The sequence below is a fragment of the Vipera ursinii genome (assembly GCF_947247035.1).
Source record: "Vipera ursinii genome assembly, chromosome: 1".
Taxonomy (NCBI): domain Eukaryota; kingdom Metazoa; phylum Chordata; class Lepidosauria; order Squamata; family Viperidae; genus Vipera; species Vipera ursinii.
The window spans coordinates 341,479,941-341,497,787 of NC_139512.1; the positions used below are offsets into that span (position 1 = coordinate 341,479,941).

The 17,847-nt window shown below is 41.4% G+C and overlaps 1 protein-coding gene across 2 annotated transcripts in view; it reads right to left on the reverse strand.

The window, feature by feature from the left end:
• Positions 1-17,847, reverse strand: part of DHX33 (DEAH-box helicase 33) — a 21,879-nt gene continuing 4,032 nt past the window's right edge. The window contains exons 2-12 of one of the 2 annotated variants that reach the window (XM_083372700.1): positions 17,190-17,350; positions 16,374-16,601; positions 15,198-15,368; positions 13,497-13,682; positions 11,019-11,130; positions 8,782-8,941; positions 7,879-7,967; positions 4,920-5,044; positions 2,886-3,089; positions 1,841-1,927; positions 1-817 (exon numbers count right to left, since the gene is read on the reverse strand). In XM_083372700.1, the coding sequence (XP_083228826.1) occupies positions 503-817; positions 1,841-1,927; positions 2,886-3,089; positions 4,920-5,044; positions 7,879-7,967; positions 8,782-8,941; positions 11,019-11,130; positions 13,497-13,682; positions 15,198-15,368; positions 16,374-16,601; positions 17,190-17,350 (1,838 nt within the window). In that variant the 3' untranslated portion in view covers positions 1-502. The remainder of the gene's footprint in view (positions 818-1,840; positions 1,928-2,885; positions 3,090-4,919; positions 5,045-7,878; positions 7,968-8,781; positions 8,942-11,018; positions 11,131-13,496; positions 13,683-15,197; positions 15,369-16,373; positions 16,602-17,189; positions 17,351-17,847) is intronic. The other variant, XM_083372701.1, reaches the window with a different exon arrangement.

The window sequence follows — 17,847 nt, forward strand, 5'->3', positions numbered from 1 at the left end:
TATATTTCCATCCTAAAAATAAATATTATTTAAAATTATTTTTTCTCACGTTACATAGTAATGGTAAGATGCCGTGCTGACAAAGTATGTGACAAGGCAGTTTTCAAAATTTACAGATTTACCAGGTTTGTCCTAAAAACGTATCAGATTCTCTTTTCTTTATATGGCATGCTTTCTAAAGGACTGGAGACCGAGGCAGGCTTTACTTATATGAAAACCTCATAATACAGTTGGAATGGGGGGAAAAGGAAGGCTAATCACAAAGCATTTTGAGAGGCAAAATCTGCCTGTGGCTTCCGTTATCTTTTCTAGGTAGGTACAGCCTGTGGAACATGCCCACTTAAGGTCCTATTCCAGAAGAGACTTTGGAAGAAACATGATGAGGTCCAGCTCATTTCTGCCAGCGGGAAGTCAGTCAGTACAGCAACATTCCTGTATATTCAGTTACCAAAGTCATGATTCCAGGTCCTGTAAGCAGCTAATTTTGTTCTTATACCCTATCTTATGGTCCATTCTTGGCTGCTCTGAGTTTCCGGCGGAAGTATTCGGGGGCCGCATCGTATAGCCAGTCAGCATCCACCACACAGAGGTCCCTCATGTAGCATTTGCTGGTGTGCAGCAGTTCATTGTATGTCACGCAGGCTGGTTTGCAATGGAAAAGGACTGAAGAAGGGTGGATGGCCACTGGCTGATGGGTATCGGTTGTGGCATAGGTGCCATCTGGCTGCAGCTCTGCTGTATACATGAAGAGGCTATAGGCCAGGCAGCGGCGGATAGTCCCAGTATCAGAGCGGGAAGACTCCAGAGGTATTGAAAGCTGGATTTCAAGAACAAAAACACAGCAATAAGAACAGAATTGAAAGTTTGGGATACATTAGAGGCAGGATGACTTTCTGGCTTAGTAAATACATTAGGAATTTTCAAGGCATGCTAAGATTTCTTGCAAATGTCAGCCTTAGTGGAAGTGGCAGTCACCAAAAATGGACAAACTCCAAGAATCCTACCCATCACTCTTACTTTGGTTTTGGGTAATCAGGTATGTTTCTAAACAAGGACACTGATTCTCATTATTTTCCAAATGTCTGTGGGATCTATGGATCTCACAAGCTGGTGTTTTCCAACACTGTCACCCCCTGCCCCACAAAAAGTGAGGCCAAGAGCTTGTCAGATACCAAACTGCATCTGAGTTACACCATTCTTTAGCTTTAAATACAAACCTCCTATGAAAGCAAGATAATTACATCCAGGCATAGTACATCGATTGGAAATGCCCTGCAATTATTATCACAACCAGAACTGGTGAAGATTGGAGGACTGTAAGGATCTTACTATACCACAGCCTCTCTTGCATTCCACTCTTCTGCTTTTTTCTAGGAAAATGTGAAATTTTCGCCTACCCTAAAAGGTAAAGGTAAAGGCTCCCCAGCACATGCGTGCTAGTCGTTTCCAACTCTAGGGGCTGGTGCTCATCTCCGTTTCAAAGCCAAAGAGCCAGCACTTGTCCGAGGATGTCTCCGTGGTCATGTGGCCGGCATGACTAAGGTGCATCGAACACTGTTACCTTCCCTGTTTTCCTACTTGCATTTTTACGTGCTTTTGAACTGCTAGGTTGGCAGAAGCTGGGACGAGTAACAGGCGCTCACTCTGCTACGCGGCACTCGGGATTCAACCCGCCAAACTGCCGATCTTCTGATCGACAAGCTCAGTGTCCTAACCCACTGAGCCACCGCGTCACCAGGTTAAATACTGCAGCACTAAGGACCTTGATTCAGTTAAAAACAATAAGTTTTGATGGACATCTGATTCAACATGAACCACTTTGAAACCTTCCAACATTTACCTTTATACAAATATCCCTTAGCTGAGCTCTAACATCTGAGACCAACATCATGTTCCGACTGTTCACAAAATTTTCTTTGCACCATTCCTAAAATAAGCAGAAAAGAAAGGAGGACAAAAGAGAGATTATCAGGAACATCAAGGATCAAGTAGCAACTGCCTTGGAATAGGATCTTTAAAGCTTCTTAAATCTCATCCTCTATAAATGAGGCACTGAGAATCAGAGTCTATTTATTTCCTGTACTGGGTTCTCTGATTCAGATCCACCATTCCCTTTCCAGGCACAAATCAGCATTGGCCAAATAATCTTTCCTCCTATCAATAAGACAGGAATACTACATTACCAAGTAGTACCAAACGCTACAAATCAAGCAAACAACAGTCAAGGAAGTTTCAAGGAAAAAACAACACCCACATGAAAACTGACAGGACAAGCTACAGTATATAAACAGAGAGCAGACCTACTTCATTCTAGCATTGAAGATTTTACACATATAAGATACCTTAGACCAGCGTTTCCCAACCTTAGGAACTTGAAGATGCGTGGACTTCAACTCCCAGAATTCCCCAGCCAGCTATGCTGGCTGGGGATTTCTGGGAGTTGAAGTCCACGCATCTTCAAGTTCCTAAGGTTGGGAAACGCTGCCTTAGACATTGGCTTCTGGTTATAAGGTGAGAAAATATTGTACAGTGGACATGCTAAAATATGGCTTTATTTCTTTATTTCCAATATATATATATCCTACTTCAATTCTGACAGGTGCTGGGTAGCTAACCAGAGAATAAACATAAAATATAAAACTAGTAAGGTAAATTAAACTAAATTAAACTAAACTAATAAAATATCTTATAAAACAACAAATGGTTGAACGCATGCTTGAGCCATGCAAGCAAGTACTTGTACCCGGTGAGGAGATAGATTATTCCAAATACTGGGGCTACCACTAAAAAGGACATGCCAGCTGGTTCACACATAGAAACCCACAATGAGGGAGGAATCTTTTACAATCTAGCACTTGCCCAAATGGAGCCATTTCAAGTCTTACCCGATTGCCATTGATATTTTTGAAGGCCCGGTAAACATTGAGCAAAGTGACGTGATCCCCTTCACTGGAGATGAATTTCTTTCGGACGGCCTGGACTTCGTCCCGACGGGAAGGAGGATTGTAGAGGACACTGTCCACAGAGAGCAGCGAGACAATGGTCAGGATCTCCTCCGTACAGTGGAACCTGGGAGACATTAGGATCATCTGCCAAAAGACAACAAGCACCACACTTGAGCATATCTCTGCTCAGTTTTGTAACTCTGAAGCTCAGCTAGGTGCTCCCACCTGTTGAGTTAACGCACTGCAACATTTTGCTGTTGTTTTTCATTGTTGTGAGCTGCCCATGTGTGCTGATTCCTTGAAGGTGAAAAGCACCACTCCATCATGAAAAATGCTTTATTACTACCTAAACCAACCATGGCAACTGGCTGCTTGAATAAACCAAAATGAACAGGGATCCAGAGAACATGTGACAGGCTGCTCAGTTAAGTGTCCTCATGCCTCACAAATGAAAGACCAAAACCTATGCCAGACACTTCAATGTACGCTGTATCAAAAGCAACGTTCAAAAACACTTTATCCACTACAGGACAGGATCCTCAACACACTGGTGAGGTAGATTAAGTTGAAATGTATCTCTTCACTAAAAGAAACACAGAAACCTCAGAGCTTATTGGAGATTTATGCTTATAATGATACTATTATAACTGTTGCATCATACTGGTTTCTAATTACTTCAAGAGAACATTTACTGAATCAACTGCCAAATGCGTATATCAAAACAAGGATCAGCAAGGGTGAAAAATATCCATTGTTTTTGTGAATTCTTCTCTCTGTTGAAGGGTGGGGAAGGTTTACAGGGAAATAACAATAATAATTTAGCCTTCCTCCAAAATAATTAACCGAAGTTTGTGTTTCAATCTGGTGCATAAATCTTGAAATGAGAGAAAGTCTGTTGGCACCTCTTTTGGATTCTATTCAAGAACACACTCACAGGAATCTTAAAGTAAAGGTAAAGTTTCCCCTGCACGTGCGTGCTAGTCGTTTCCGACTCTAGGGGCCGGTGCTCATCTCCGTTTCAAAGCCGAAGAGCCAGCGCTTGTCCGAGGACGTCTCCGTGGTCATGTGGCCGGCATGACTAGACACCGAAGGCGCACAGAACGCTGTTACCTTCCCACCGGAGTGGTCCCTATTTTTCTACTTGCATTTTTACGTGCTTTCGAACTGCTAGGTTGGCAGAAGCTGGGACAAGTAACAGGCGCTCACTCTGTTACGCGGCACTCGGGATTCGACCCGCCAAACTGCCGACCTTCTGATCGACAAGCTCAGAGTCCTAACCCACTTGGTTTAACTTGTGTCCTTCCAATTTATTATGTTAATTCATGGGCAATTATTTTTCTGTCTTTCTCCTCTCTCTTTGTATTCAATATTGTTATTGGATTGGCAGAACAACATATTCCTATTCAGCTTCAGAAGCAGAAAGGGATAGGCACAATTTTATGAAATAGGCAAGAATGGAAAGATAGGTCCAACTTTTTTAACCAGCATAACCAAAAATACCACATATCTCTGTGCCTTGGACCATTCAGAAACTGAGCCAAACAACACATAGTGAAAAGGAAAAGAGCTAAGTGTGAATTCATCTGTGTTTTCATGCATTTTTCTGTGTTGTGCATTTTATGATGACTTCTATAGTGTTGGTATATACCAAATTACAGTATATTCCATTCCCCACTATCCAGTCAGAGCTGGAGAAGCTTTCTTGGAAACATCTTCAAATAAAAACAAGAAAGCCCAGTTGCCTCTTGAAGAAGCACCTTTGGGGGACCTATTCACTGTACAAGCTGATGGATGAGCTCAAACACCATTCTTTCCATCCCACCAGCATGTTATGAAATGCAATAAAATAATCTATAGAAATGTGATGTTCTCAAGAAATTCAAACCCAGAGAAACGGCTGAATTTCAAAATAAAACTCAAAAAAGGGGCTAAGGCATTTTTTCAGAGAAATAGAAACAAAAGTTAATATGTTACTTTGGAAAATTTGGGCTCGAGAGGAAATGCAGCCATCTTTTTTCCCAATGGCGTGAGGATCAGCTGATCTTTCTTTTCCACTGCACCCAAGAGCGCCAGTTGCTCAATGGCAGCCTGAAGTGCCTCTACAAAAGACAAAGATGAAGTTCACATGACTGACCTCTTTCTTAAGTAACAAACCTCCAGAGTCCCAGCAAGAACTAAGATAGTGTCAATAACTGTTGTGAAGGATCACCAAAATTCTTTAGCTCTACTCTGTACAGGAAAACCATGGGATTTATCTGTTGTGTCTTGTGGCGTTCCGCAACACTCCTGTAAGCTGAAAGTTGGTGTGTGAAAAAATGTTGGATTGAAATTGCTGAGAAGAGTCCATTCCACCACAAGAATCGTTCTTTTGGGCCACTCTTTCTCTACCTAGCCTGTCTCAAAGGTTATTATGAGGATAAAATGGTGGGCAACCTCATGTATATTATCTTGCACACATTATGGAAAGGTGGGATATAAATGCAATAATTAAATAAATACCCTGGTGTCTGGCAGATGTGCTGGCCAGGTCAGCCAGGGATCAAGACACAGGAGTGCAGTACAGGGAGTGCAGAATTATTAGGCAAGTTGTATTTTTGAGGATTAATTTTATTATTGAACAACAACCATGTTCTCAATGAACCCAAAAAACTCATTAATATCAAAGCTGAATATTTTTGGAAGTAGTTTTTAGTTTGTTTTTAGTTATAGCTATTTTAGGGGGATATCTGTGTGTGCAGGTGACTATTACTGTGCATAATTATTAGGCAACTTAACAAAAAACAAATATATATCCATTTCAATTATTTATTTTTACCAGTGAAACCAATATAACATCTCAACATTCACAAATATACATTTCTGACATTCAAAAACATAACAAAAACAAATCAGTGACCAATATAGCCACCTTTCTTTGCAAGGACACTCAAAAGCCTGCCATCCATGGATTCTGTCAGTGTTTTGATCTGTTCACCATCAACATTGCGTGCAGCAGCAACCACAGCCTCCCAGACACTGTTCAGAGAGGTGTACTGTTTTCCCTCCTTGTAAATCTCACATTTGATGATGGACCACAGGTTCTCAATGGGGTTCAGATCAGGTGAACAAGGAGGCCATGTCATTATATTTCCTTCTTTTATACCCTTTCTTGCCAGCCACGCTGTGGAGTACTTGGACGCGTGTGATGGAGCATTGTCCTGCATGAAAATCATGTTTTTCTTGAAGGATGCAGACTTCTTCCTGTACCACTGCTTGAAGAAGGTGTCTTCCAGAAACTGGCAGTAGGACTGGGAGTTGAGCTTGACTCCATCCTCAACCCGAAAAGGCCCCACAAGCTCATCTTTGATGATACCAGCCCAAACCAGTACTCCACCTCCACCTTGCTGGCGTCTGAGTCGGACTGGAGCTCTCTGCCCTTTACCAATCCAGCCACGGGCCCATCCATCTGGCCCATCAAGACTCACTCTCATTTCATCAGTCCATAAAACCGTAGAAAAATCAGTCTTGAGATATTTCTTGGCCCAGTCTTGACGTTTCAGCTTGTGTGTCTTGTTCAGTGGTGGTCGTCTTTCAGCCTTTCTTACCTTGGCCATGTCTCTGAGTATTGCACACCTTGTGCTTTTGGGCACTCCAGTGATGTTGCAGCTCTGAAATATGGCCAAACTGGTGGCAAGTGGCATCTTGGCAGCTGCACGCTTGACTTTTCTCAGTTCATGGGCAGTTATTTTGCGCCTTGGTTTCTCCACACGCTTCTTGCGACCCTGTTGACTATTTTGAATGAAACGCTTGATTGTTCGATGATCACGCTTCAGAAGCTTTGCAATTTTAAGAGTGCTGCATCCCTCTGCAAGATATCTCACTATTTTTGACTTTTCTGAGCCTGTCAAGTCCTTCTTTTGACCCATTTTGCCAAAGGAAAGGAAGTTGCCTAATAATTATGCACACCTGATACAGGGTGTTGATGTCATTAGACCACACCCCTTCTCATTACAGAGATGCACATCACCTAATATGCTTAATTGGTAGTAGGCTTTCGAGCCTATACAGCTTGGAGTAAGACAACATGCATAAAGAGGATGATGTGGTCAAAATACTCATTTGCCTAATAATTCTGCACTCCCTGTAGAAGCCACAATGATGTCATGAGTCACGGTGTCATTGCACCAAGTATGCTATTTATCAGCAACACAACAATATCACGATGCACTGATATCACTTACCACTCTTCCCCCAATTGTGGAGACCTATGGATCTGGAGAAATGAAATCCATCTTACCTAAAGACTTTACACTTTTCCCAATATCTCTAGTTAAAAATGAGTATGGGGGCAACCTGGGCCCTCTTTTGCTGTATGCTGCTCTTGATCTTTTTGCAGACCGAGGGGGCCCCTGCAACCACGAGTACCAAAAAGTTTCCCCACACCAATGAGATAAGAAACACAGGAACACAGCATCTTTAACCCCAAAATGCGAAGGGAAGATTCTGGCCCCAAAGGTTGCCTACCCTTAAACTGAAAGAATCTATGCATATGGAAAATCATAAACCTGAGATCCTAAAAGGCTTCCATAAATCACTCTAAGCTAAAAGGACAAATAGGTTACCGTAACTTGTTATAGGCAGCTTCCATAGTTCCAATGAATGATTTAAGAGTCTCCTGGTTTCATTCAAGAAGTAGGGAAGCTTAAAAATTACAACATATCTACTCCTTCATCTGGGTATCATGTTTGTAGTTGTTCAAAAGAGTTTTCAGAAATATACTCTTCTGCTTTTTTCAGACGTTCAGGTTTATGGCAATTAATATAGGAATAATGGATCTAAAAATGCAAGAGTTCCACGCTTTAATCCACAGCCAACTTCTCTTCTTTTGGGTCCAATTTTTAACAGCAACGAGAGCCTTTATCCAGTTGCAATTTTATAGTTGAGGCTTACTTACCTGGGGATGGCTTCGAGACAAAGTCAAAGGTAAGGACATTTGGGATTCTGAGAGCCAACAGATGGAGCACCACACTGGCCAAGTTACACCTGCAAAAACAGAGTTTCAAACTTTTTGAATTCTACCAAATCAAGGCAAGACACAATATATCAATAGAGAAAGAATTCATCTAGCTTGCAAAAATGGCTACTGCATCTTTCCTCAGCTTGAATGCCCTCGAGATGTGTGGTTTTCAACATCCAGAATTTCTTAGCCAGCATGGATGTCTTGGGGAATTCTGGGATTTGAGATCCGGTGGGCTCTCCTAGGTGAGAAAGGATGCACTATGGCTTATCATCTACTTTCTCATCTCTCTACAGAGAATATAGCTCAAAATCAGAAACAAGAATTTAATGTTGGTAAACACTTAAAGGATTGGGGTGAGATTGCATTTAGACAAGTTCACATGGGATGAAATGGTCCTCTAGGATGTCCATAGACTGAGTCACTCAGAGGAGCAAAATTTTAAACCAGCACCTTTATTCTTTAAACAGCATAGGAGTGACTAACAACAAAGAGCATCAAGGATATAAAGACAAATCTTTTGAAGCTTCACTTTCATCAAGAAATCTAATTTGTTTCATTATCCACAGTCCATTTCTATCCCCAAAGTGCTTTTTCAGAAGGCAATTGGATTTTGTTTTTCCTTGAAGACGTTTCACTCCTCATCCAAGAAGCTTCTTCCGTTCTGACTGAATGGTGGAGGATAGAAGGAATATAAATTCTCTATGGAGATTCTCAGTCATCATGACCTGGATGACTGAGAATCTCCACAGACAGCCCATTCCTATATATTGATACAATGCCTATGGAGGGCTGCCATTCTGGAAGTGTGCAATGAGAATTTCCCACAAGACACCTCACCTTTGGATCTCTGGTATGGTCATCTTATCAAACTTTTCAAATTCAACTTCTGTGTAGAGGCGGTAACAAAATCCACTATCCTCTCTCCCGGCTCGACCAGCCCGTTGCCAGGCCTGGGCCTTTGAGATCCGCTGGACTGCCAGGATCTCCAGGCCACTTTCTAGGAAAGGCAAGAAGAGCTTAAGTTTTTCTTTTTGAAATGCAAGAGATTTGGAAATTAACTCACAGGATCTAACTACACCCAGAATAAGAAACCTGGTGCTCTTAAAAGTGTTTTGGATTCTAAATCATGCAAGACCCGGTAAATATGGACAACAGTTATGGGCATCAGGAAGGATCTAGGATGGACTACTAAGCGTAACTTGAAAACATTAATTTGTTCGGCTCCATAGTTTATGCCAGGGGTAGGCAACCTTGGCTCTTTTATGACTCACGGACTTCAACTCCCAGAATTCCTGAGCCAGCAAGGGAGAGGGAGGGAGGGAGAGAACTGGTAGCACAGCCAAATTTATGATGATACATTCCTTCCATGCCAATCTCATTCTATCCCAGTGCTCGTGGGAAAAGCTGAGTCTTAAACATTTTTTTGGAAGGATAAAAGGGCAGGGTAATTGGAATTACAAGTTCTACTGTAGTAGCCCCGGTCAGCCTAGTTAATGGTGCAGGGTGATGGGAATTATATTTTAGCAACTTCTGGTATGCTACCGGTTGGTCTCATGGTCTGTACTGACAGGCAAGACACATGGCTTTTGATTCCTATGCCTAGGACCATGCTCACATTACTTGAAAGACCCAGTTATTTCTATCTGTCCAATTTGGTCCAGCAGGATGAGCGTGCTATGGGTTCCATCAGTCAAGCAATGTCAGCTGGCAGGAGACAAGCCTTCTCTACCATAGCTCCTGCCCTTTGGAATATTCTCCCTTCAGAGTTGACAATGACCCCCCACACACACACACACAACCCTGTTGGTCTTTGTAAGGCCTTGAAGACCTGGGTTTGTGCCTGGGCTTGTGACCCTCAGTGTGCAAAGCACCCTGTTTTCAGGCTACATTTCCCCCCCCCTCAAATGCCATATATTTATTTTTGTATTATACTGTAATTGCTTTAAATTGATTTGTATGACTGTTCACAGACCAGGGTCACTTGTTTGAGATGGGAGGCTATATAGAAAATAAATACTCCATAAAGGAAGAGGGACCTCCCCACCAAAACAACTAGGTAGAGCCAGGATTAAAAATAAATGTGATTTAAATTAAACATTGGAATATGTTTAATATTCTTCCTTTCTATATATTTTTCTCTTCTCTCACCTTAAAAATTACATAGGTATGATACCCAAGAATATGGGGAGCCACATGCAGTCTTCAGACCTGAGATATTGCACCCAAAACTTAAGTCTACATGTCTATCTTTATCATTATCCATATATCTATACTTTCATATGATTTGCTGGACATGTTTATAGCTTAGCATAGCTTTGGTTTCCAAAATACTTTTAACTGATACCGATATTCAGAAGCTACCTATTTAGAAGGAGTGAATGAAAAGTTACTTGTTTAAAGCTTTTGAAAAGTTTCTGCCTTGGGCTAGGCCACGGGTTGACATCCCGCGGCTCTGGAGCATGCAGCTCTTTCAGCCTTCTCCTGCGGCTCCCAGCCATTTGCAGAGACAGAGACAGAGAGAGGCACTTGCGCTTCCCTTCTCTCTCTCTCTCTCTCTCTCTCTCTCTCTCTCTCTCTCTCTGTGTGTGTGTGTGTGTGTGTATGTGTGTGTGTAACTCACGTTCTCGGAGAAGCTGACAAGCTTATTGGGTGGGGCTCCTGCCTTTGCTGTGTCTCCACAGGAAGCAGCAGCTCTCAAGGGCAGGAGAGCCAGCCCAATAAGAATGGGTGTCAGCTTGTCCAGAACAGCGTGCAAGTTTTGCGGCTCCCAGAGTTTTTTTTCTCTAGGAAATGGGTCCAAGTGGTTCTTTGAGTGTTTAAGGTTGCTGACCCCTGGACTAGGCTGATGCAAAATGCTTGCAAGCTTGAAACATCCAAAGCTATTCTCCCTCCCCCTCCTAATTAATTTATAACAATTCATGACTGCAATGTATTTTTTGTGTCCGCAGAATAATTTCCTGAGCAGCAGAAACCCTCACATCATATCCATTGCCTGTAACAACGATCAGGACCACCACCCAAGCCATACACCCCTCAGTAATTTCTGTGTAAAACCAAGTACTACTTATACATACGAGGCATATATTTCTTTGCTTTGACCATCCCTGTATCCACAACATATTTGATGCCTGCAATGGTGATAGAAGTTTCTGCAATGTTGGTGGAAAGAATCACTTTGCGATAACCCTGGTAGAAAGAGAAGATTTCTCAGTTGTTTAGCTTTTCTACACTGTTCATTATACAAAACAAGCAAAAGTAGATGTAAGTACTGAAGAAGAATCAATACGTAAGAATCAATACGTCTCCCAGTTTTGGGTGAAGGTTGTAGACCCTTCAAAAGGAATCTCCAATTGTGAAGGCTCAAATATACAATACAAAGGATATTATTATATGAAACTCATGACTTCCTTTCAAGGAACACTTTCTCCCAGAAGTACTTGCCAAATGACCACCCTCAACCCTACCCCAAGTTACACAAGTGACTACAAGACTATGAGTCACTTGACTATGAGCCAGCAGTGTGCAGCAGCAACAAAAAAAGCTAACAAAATCCGGGGTTGTATAAACAGAGGCACAGAATCAAGATCACGAGAAGTACTATTACCGCTTTATGAAGCCCTAGTAAGACCACACCTGGAATACAGCAGCCAATTTTGGTCACCATACCACAAAAAAGATGTTGAGAGTTTGGAAAAAAAAATTCAAAGAAAAGCAACTAAGATGATCAGGGGCCAACATATGAAGAACGGCTATGGGATTTGGGTCTGGCTAGCCTAAGGAAAAAAAGAAATAGGGGAGACATGATAGCACTGTTCCAGTATCTGAGGGGCTGCCACAAGACAGGGGAGCAGGTTGAGAAACAATGGTTGGAAACTGACCAAAGAGAGAAGCAACCTGGAACTAAGGAGAAATTTCCTGACAGTGAGGACAAATCAATCAGTGGAACAGCTTACCCCCAGAAATTGTGGGTGCTCCATCACTGGAGATTTTTAAGAAGAGACTGGACATCCACCTGTCTGAGATGATATAGGTTCTCCTGCTTGAGCAGGGGGCTGGACTAGAAAACCTCCAAGGTCCCGTCCTATTCTATTCTATTCTATTCTATTCTATTCTATTCTATTCTATTCTATTCTATTCTATTCTATTCTATTCTATTCTATTCCATTCCATTCCATTCCATTCCATTCCATTCCATTCCATTCCATTCCATTCCACTCCACTCCACTCCACTCCACTCCGCTCTAAAAGAACTGTGGCCAGGAGCATTACCTGTGGAAATCCTTCCAAGGGGGACACAGACATTCATGTCTCTGATATCCTCTTTGACATTTTTCTAGTTAGAATGTTTCTAAGTAAGGCATTCATGCTTTTCTATGCTGCTTAAGGTATTTCATTGCTTTGTTTTATTGTTTTTAATGCTTTAAATCATTTTGGTAATACTTCTTAAGAACTCTGCTTATTGGGCCGATAACAAATAGAACGAAGAACAATTGAATTAGAAAGAAACTTACTGCTGAAAGCGTTTGTTGGAATGGTTTTGAGGGGTCTTCAAAAAGAAAGCAAATGGACCATGCACAATATGTGGCCTTAGGACCACATATATAATTGACCAATGTCACTAAATTGTAATTTTGTTGCAGCAAAAAGTGGAACTCTGTCAAATATTGGGGAAGTAAATACGTTAAGTCTCTTCTGAATCAAGCTTGGCTCCCTCTGTCTAAATGGACAGATATGGAAATAGTTTGCTGCTGTTTTCCTCTAGGTATATATTTTTCAAATTACATTGTTCAACCCAAAATATACCTACAGCCCTTGGATTTTCTGGTGGTCTCTTTTCCAAGTACTAACTAGAGATGATCCTATTTAATTTTCTGGCAGGTGTTAGGTGCTATTCCTCAATGGAGCCAAGCATACTGATTATGTCTAGTTTAATGAAGAAGAGGGGTGACATGATAGCAGTGTTCCAATATCTCAGGGGCTGCCACAAAGAAGAGAGCATCAACCTATTCTCCAAAGCGCCTGAAGACAGGACAAGAAGCAACAGATGGAAACTAACCAGAGAAACAACCTAGAACTAAGGAGAAATTTCCTGACAGTTAGAACAATTAACCAGTGGAACAACCTGCCTCCAGAAGTGGTGAATGCTCCAACACTGGAAGTTTTTAAGAAGAGACTGGACAGCCCTTTGTCTGAAATGATATAGTTTCCTGTCTGAGCAGGGGGTTGGACTAGATGACCTCCAAGGTCCCTTCCAACTTTACTACTACTATTACTACTACTAATACTACTATTAAAATAATTTGATACAATTTAACTTGAATCAAAATTAAATTAAAATTTAGTTGCTATTTTGGCTCATTTCTTTGGCATGTAACCCTGGCATGACATATATGCATCTATGAGGTATCTATGCCAATAGTTCAAATTACCACTTCAGCAGATTTTTATTTTTTAGGCCAGTGCTGTCCATGAAGAGATTGGAAGTTAAGCTTATCTTGAAGGAGAGTTTGCATCCTTCTTTGTGATTCCCACAGCCTTGTTCTGCTTTTTACCTTGGGTGCAACCTGGAAGACCCGGAGCTGCTGTGAGTAAGGCAGAGAAGCATAAAGAGGCATGACCACCATCTGAGGGCAACCATCTGGAAGATGCTTTACAATGTCCCGACAAGTTTTGGTCATTGCTTCGATCTCTTCCTGGCCTGTCAGAAACACCAGGATATCCTGGGAATAAGGTGCTTCCTTTACAGAAAAGAAAACACAAGGATATTTACATAATATTAGATTCAATAGCCAACTGATGTTTCCGCTCAGCTGTGATTGGGAAATAGCCTCACTTATTGCCCTCCAGATCACTTGATATGCTGGTACTTGAAGATCTTTGCGGCTTGAGGCCTAACATTCCAGAGTTTGCCTTACCCTACCACAGTTCTGTTCCAAACTAGCCTGTATTCTGACATTGTTCCTCATAACCAAATGAATCGTAGGCCCTCAACTTGCAGCCACAATTGGAACCTGAAGTTTTGTTGCTAAGGAAGGCGGTTAAATAAGTTGCGCCCAGCTTTATGACCTTTTTGCCATGGTTGTGAAGCGAATCACTGCGATTGTCAAGCGGATCATATGGTTGTTAAGCGAATCTAGCTTCACCCACCGATTTTGCTTTTCGCAAATCATGACCAGGGGGCGGCAACTGTCCTAAATACGTGCCGGTTGCCTATTCTCGAATTTTGATCATCAGGCTGTGTGGATGCTATGATGGTCATAAGTGTGATGTCTGGTTGTAACTCACTTTTTTTCAGCCCTGTTGTGACTACAGTCACTAAATAAATGGTTGGAAGTCAAGAACTAACTGCACTACAAGGAACAGAGGCTTTATCAGAATTGCTTCAAAGATTCAAATGCCCACCTAGAGAAGTTTGGACCTGGTCTTCTTTCTCTATTTCCTGTTAACATGAGAAACATTACACTTATTTTTAAAGCATCTGACAAATTATCTTTGTATGTTTCAATTAACCTGGATTAAAAAAACACCTAAATAGTTTCAAGTGCCTTAAAAACTTTGGGCGTCTACACTTTTACTAATAGCTAGTAGTCTAGATTTGTTTTACAAAGGAGAATCGGAGCCTTCTACTCTGCAACCAATATGCAGAAACAAGGGGTGAACCTCTTAGCAAACTGTAGTAGCAATTTGTTGCATTGCATGTTATTTTAAATGCTTTCTTCTAGGAACTGGCAAAATAAAATTGCTATTTACTGAAGTCCCCTTGATATTTGAAATAGTCAGTTCGAAGTTTTCAGATTTAAAATCCTTTGGGCTTTGGGGAAATAACAAAATGGCAACATTCTTAGTGCATTAACACCCTGACGACTGAGGGAAGCTGTAATGTATTTATGGGCAATAGTTAGACTAGGCTTCCCCAACCGGTGCCCTCTAGATATGTTGCACTACAACTCCCATTATTCTTTGCCTCCTATTTGGGTGACAAGAATTAAATTTAAATTCAAATTGTTTTAAAAGATCAGGCCTCTGCTTTCAGTTGTTCATGCAGCCATAGAGCTTACTGAGTAATGTTAGGTGAGTCTCCACCTCCCAATTTAATTTGCCAAACAGGATTGTTATGATGGTAACAAGAGGCAGGGGGAAAGAGGCAGCAATAAACTTGTGCATTATCCTGAGACCACAAGAAGAGCGGAATAAAAAAATATACCAGATAAACAAAGACAAGTAGTTGAGATATAAACAACCCAGGGTTATACCTGATGGATCTGGAAGACTGTCACTAGTGCTGCTTGGAGGTAATCACTCTGAGATTGCTTTGTGTAGAAAATCTGGATGGGGTGTTGCCGGCCTTCCAAGTAGAGAACTGGTGCTCCATTGAAGTACTGGGAGAACAAGTCTACATCCATAGTAGCTGACATGACAATCACCTGTAAAATGTTGGGTTATTATCAAGAACTGCTCTGGACTAGAAGATTATAATAAGGGAATTTTGCATTGTGATCTGCAAATATTCAAGGAGTACATACGTACAGGTAAGTCTTCGACTTACGATCACAATTGAGCCCAAAATTTCTGTTGCTAAGTGAGACATTTGTTAAGTGAATTTTGCCCCATTTTACAACTTTTCTTGCTATAGCTGTTAAGTGAGTCATGGCATTTGTTAAGTTAGTGACACAGCTGTTAAGTTAATCTGGCTTCCCTACTGACTTTGCTTGTCAGAAGATGGCAAAAGGTGACCACCTGACCCCAGGACACTGCAACTGCCATAAATATAAACCCGTTGCCAAGACTCTGAATTTTGATCATGTGACCATACAGATGCTGTAACAGTTGTAAGTGTGAAAAATGGTCAAGTTATTTTTTCACTGCTGTTGTAACTTTGAACAGTCACGAATCAACCTGTTGTAAGTCGACGACTACCTGTACTTTATTCATCTGTGTATAGTGTTGAAGGCTTTTTAACTCAGATTCCATGCATCCTTTGCCTGCCTTCATCTTTCATATCAACCTTGGACTGAGGAAAGATGCGCTCAATAATGGTAACGTTCCAGTTAGTTCATTAAAATACATACCATCAATTGAAGCCTAATAGATTCATACATTGCACTTTTTTGTGAAGCAGAGTCAGTATTACAAGCATCTTATTTTTTCATTCAGAGCCAAAGACTTTTTTAAAAATAAAATTCAGCCCTTCTTGACAGACTATAATGGATATTGAAAATACCTGATAAAAGAATATTTATTTAAACAATGTTGCCACAAATCCCAGTTTCGTTTTGAACTGCTTCTCACTTTCCCCTGCAACCAACCAGAATATTTTTGCCTTTTTAAAGTTTGTTAAATCGGGGGGAAAAAATAGCCTATAACAGCCTCCACTCAGGCTTCATGTCTGATTAGGCCTAGCTACCCCTCTGTTCCCCTTCAGCACTCACTTTCAGGGGTAATTTCCCAAGCTCCTTCCGTTTCTTCTGGGCTGCTTTCACTACGCCAAAGAGCACATCTGTGTGGATTGTTCTCTCATGTGCCTCATCCAAAATGACCACACTGTATTTATGCATAAGAGGGTCGCCAATGGCTTCTCGAAGCAGCATTCCATCCGTCAGGAACTTGATTTTTGTTTCATCTGAAGTAAGATCTTCAAATCGCACAGTGTAGCCAACCTAAGAAGAAAAGCCATTGGGATAAAAAAGAGGATTAGTCATGTGGCAACCATTTAGAGGCATCTTTAGGCACTAAATAAGCATGGCAGAATAGTTAAGAGCTGCTTATATTGGCTCTTTGAGGTTGTCCAGACAAGAAGCATCAGCCACGAAAATGAACTCTACCTTCATTGTAAGATTATAGTAACATAAACTTGCAACTCTGAAAGTACCTCTCCCCTCCCTTACTTTTACTCTTCTGAAAACTAGGGAGGGTCCTGTCTGAGACACTTCCTTCAATTCCACCCGTCCTTTGGATTCAGATTTCGTTTATCAAACCACTGTCTAGGCTGCAACCCTTCCTTCTGTCTTTCAAGGTAATCCCCACATGCCGTTACAGTATGATCAGGGCCTTGACGAGGCAAAGGGGCTTGTGTGGGTAAATGAAATTGTGGACTGTGTCATCAGACATGTATATCTCCAGAAGGGTCTCCCAGGCCATGATGAATTCCCCAGACTAACACCGATCACATCTGCCAACCCGCATTGGAGCAGCCTGGCAGATTATGGAGAAAAGGAGGGTCCAAAGAGAAAGAACAATCTACATACCAATTTTCCTAATTCAGTTTTCTTCTCATCTGAGACTCGAGTAGCCAAGGATATAGCAGCCACACGGCGAGGCTGGGTCACAGCAACTATTCCTTGGCGCCCAATTCCCCCCTCATAGAGATACTGTGGAATTTGAGTTGTCTTTCCAGAACCTGTTTCCCCTACAAATTATGAAGCAAATAAAGGTCATTTTGTTAAATACATCAGATATGGCATCTCCACTATTTATCCTAACAGAAAATAAAAGAGAAATATTTTCTGAATTCATTTTATAAACCAATGGCCTCAGTCAGCTTTCTCTAACCTGGGCACCACCGTGCACTAAAATTCTCAATAATAACTATTCTGAATGTGGATTTTAAGTCCATTCATTTGGAATGTCATGGTTGTCCCTCCAGATCATGGTTGTCCCAAAGGTGCTTTTTCAGGAGGCAACTGAAAAGGCACTTTTGGGACAACCATGGCCTGGATGACTGAGAATCTTCATAGACATTTACCTGTGCACTTTGGGATGAACACCCTTCAAATGGTGGGGGACTATGAACGGATTTCCAGAAAACACTGCAGACTACAGAAACCATTTGCGCTTCAGTTTGAGATGCAGACAACGTGTCAGAATCCATTTATATCACATTCATAAATGTATGTTTAAAACATT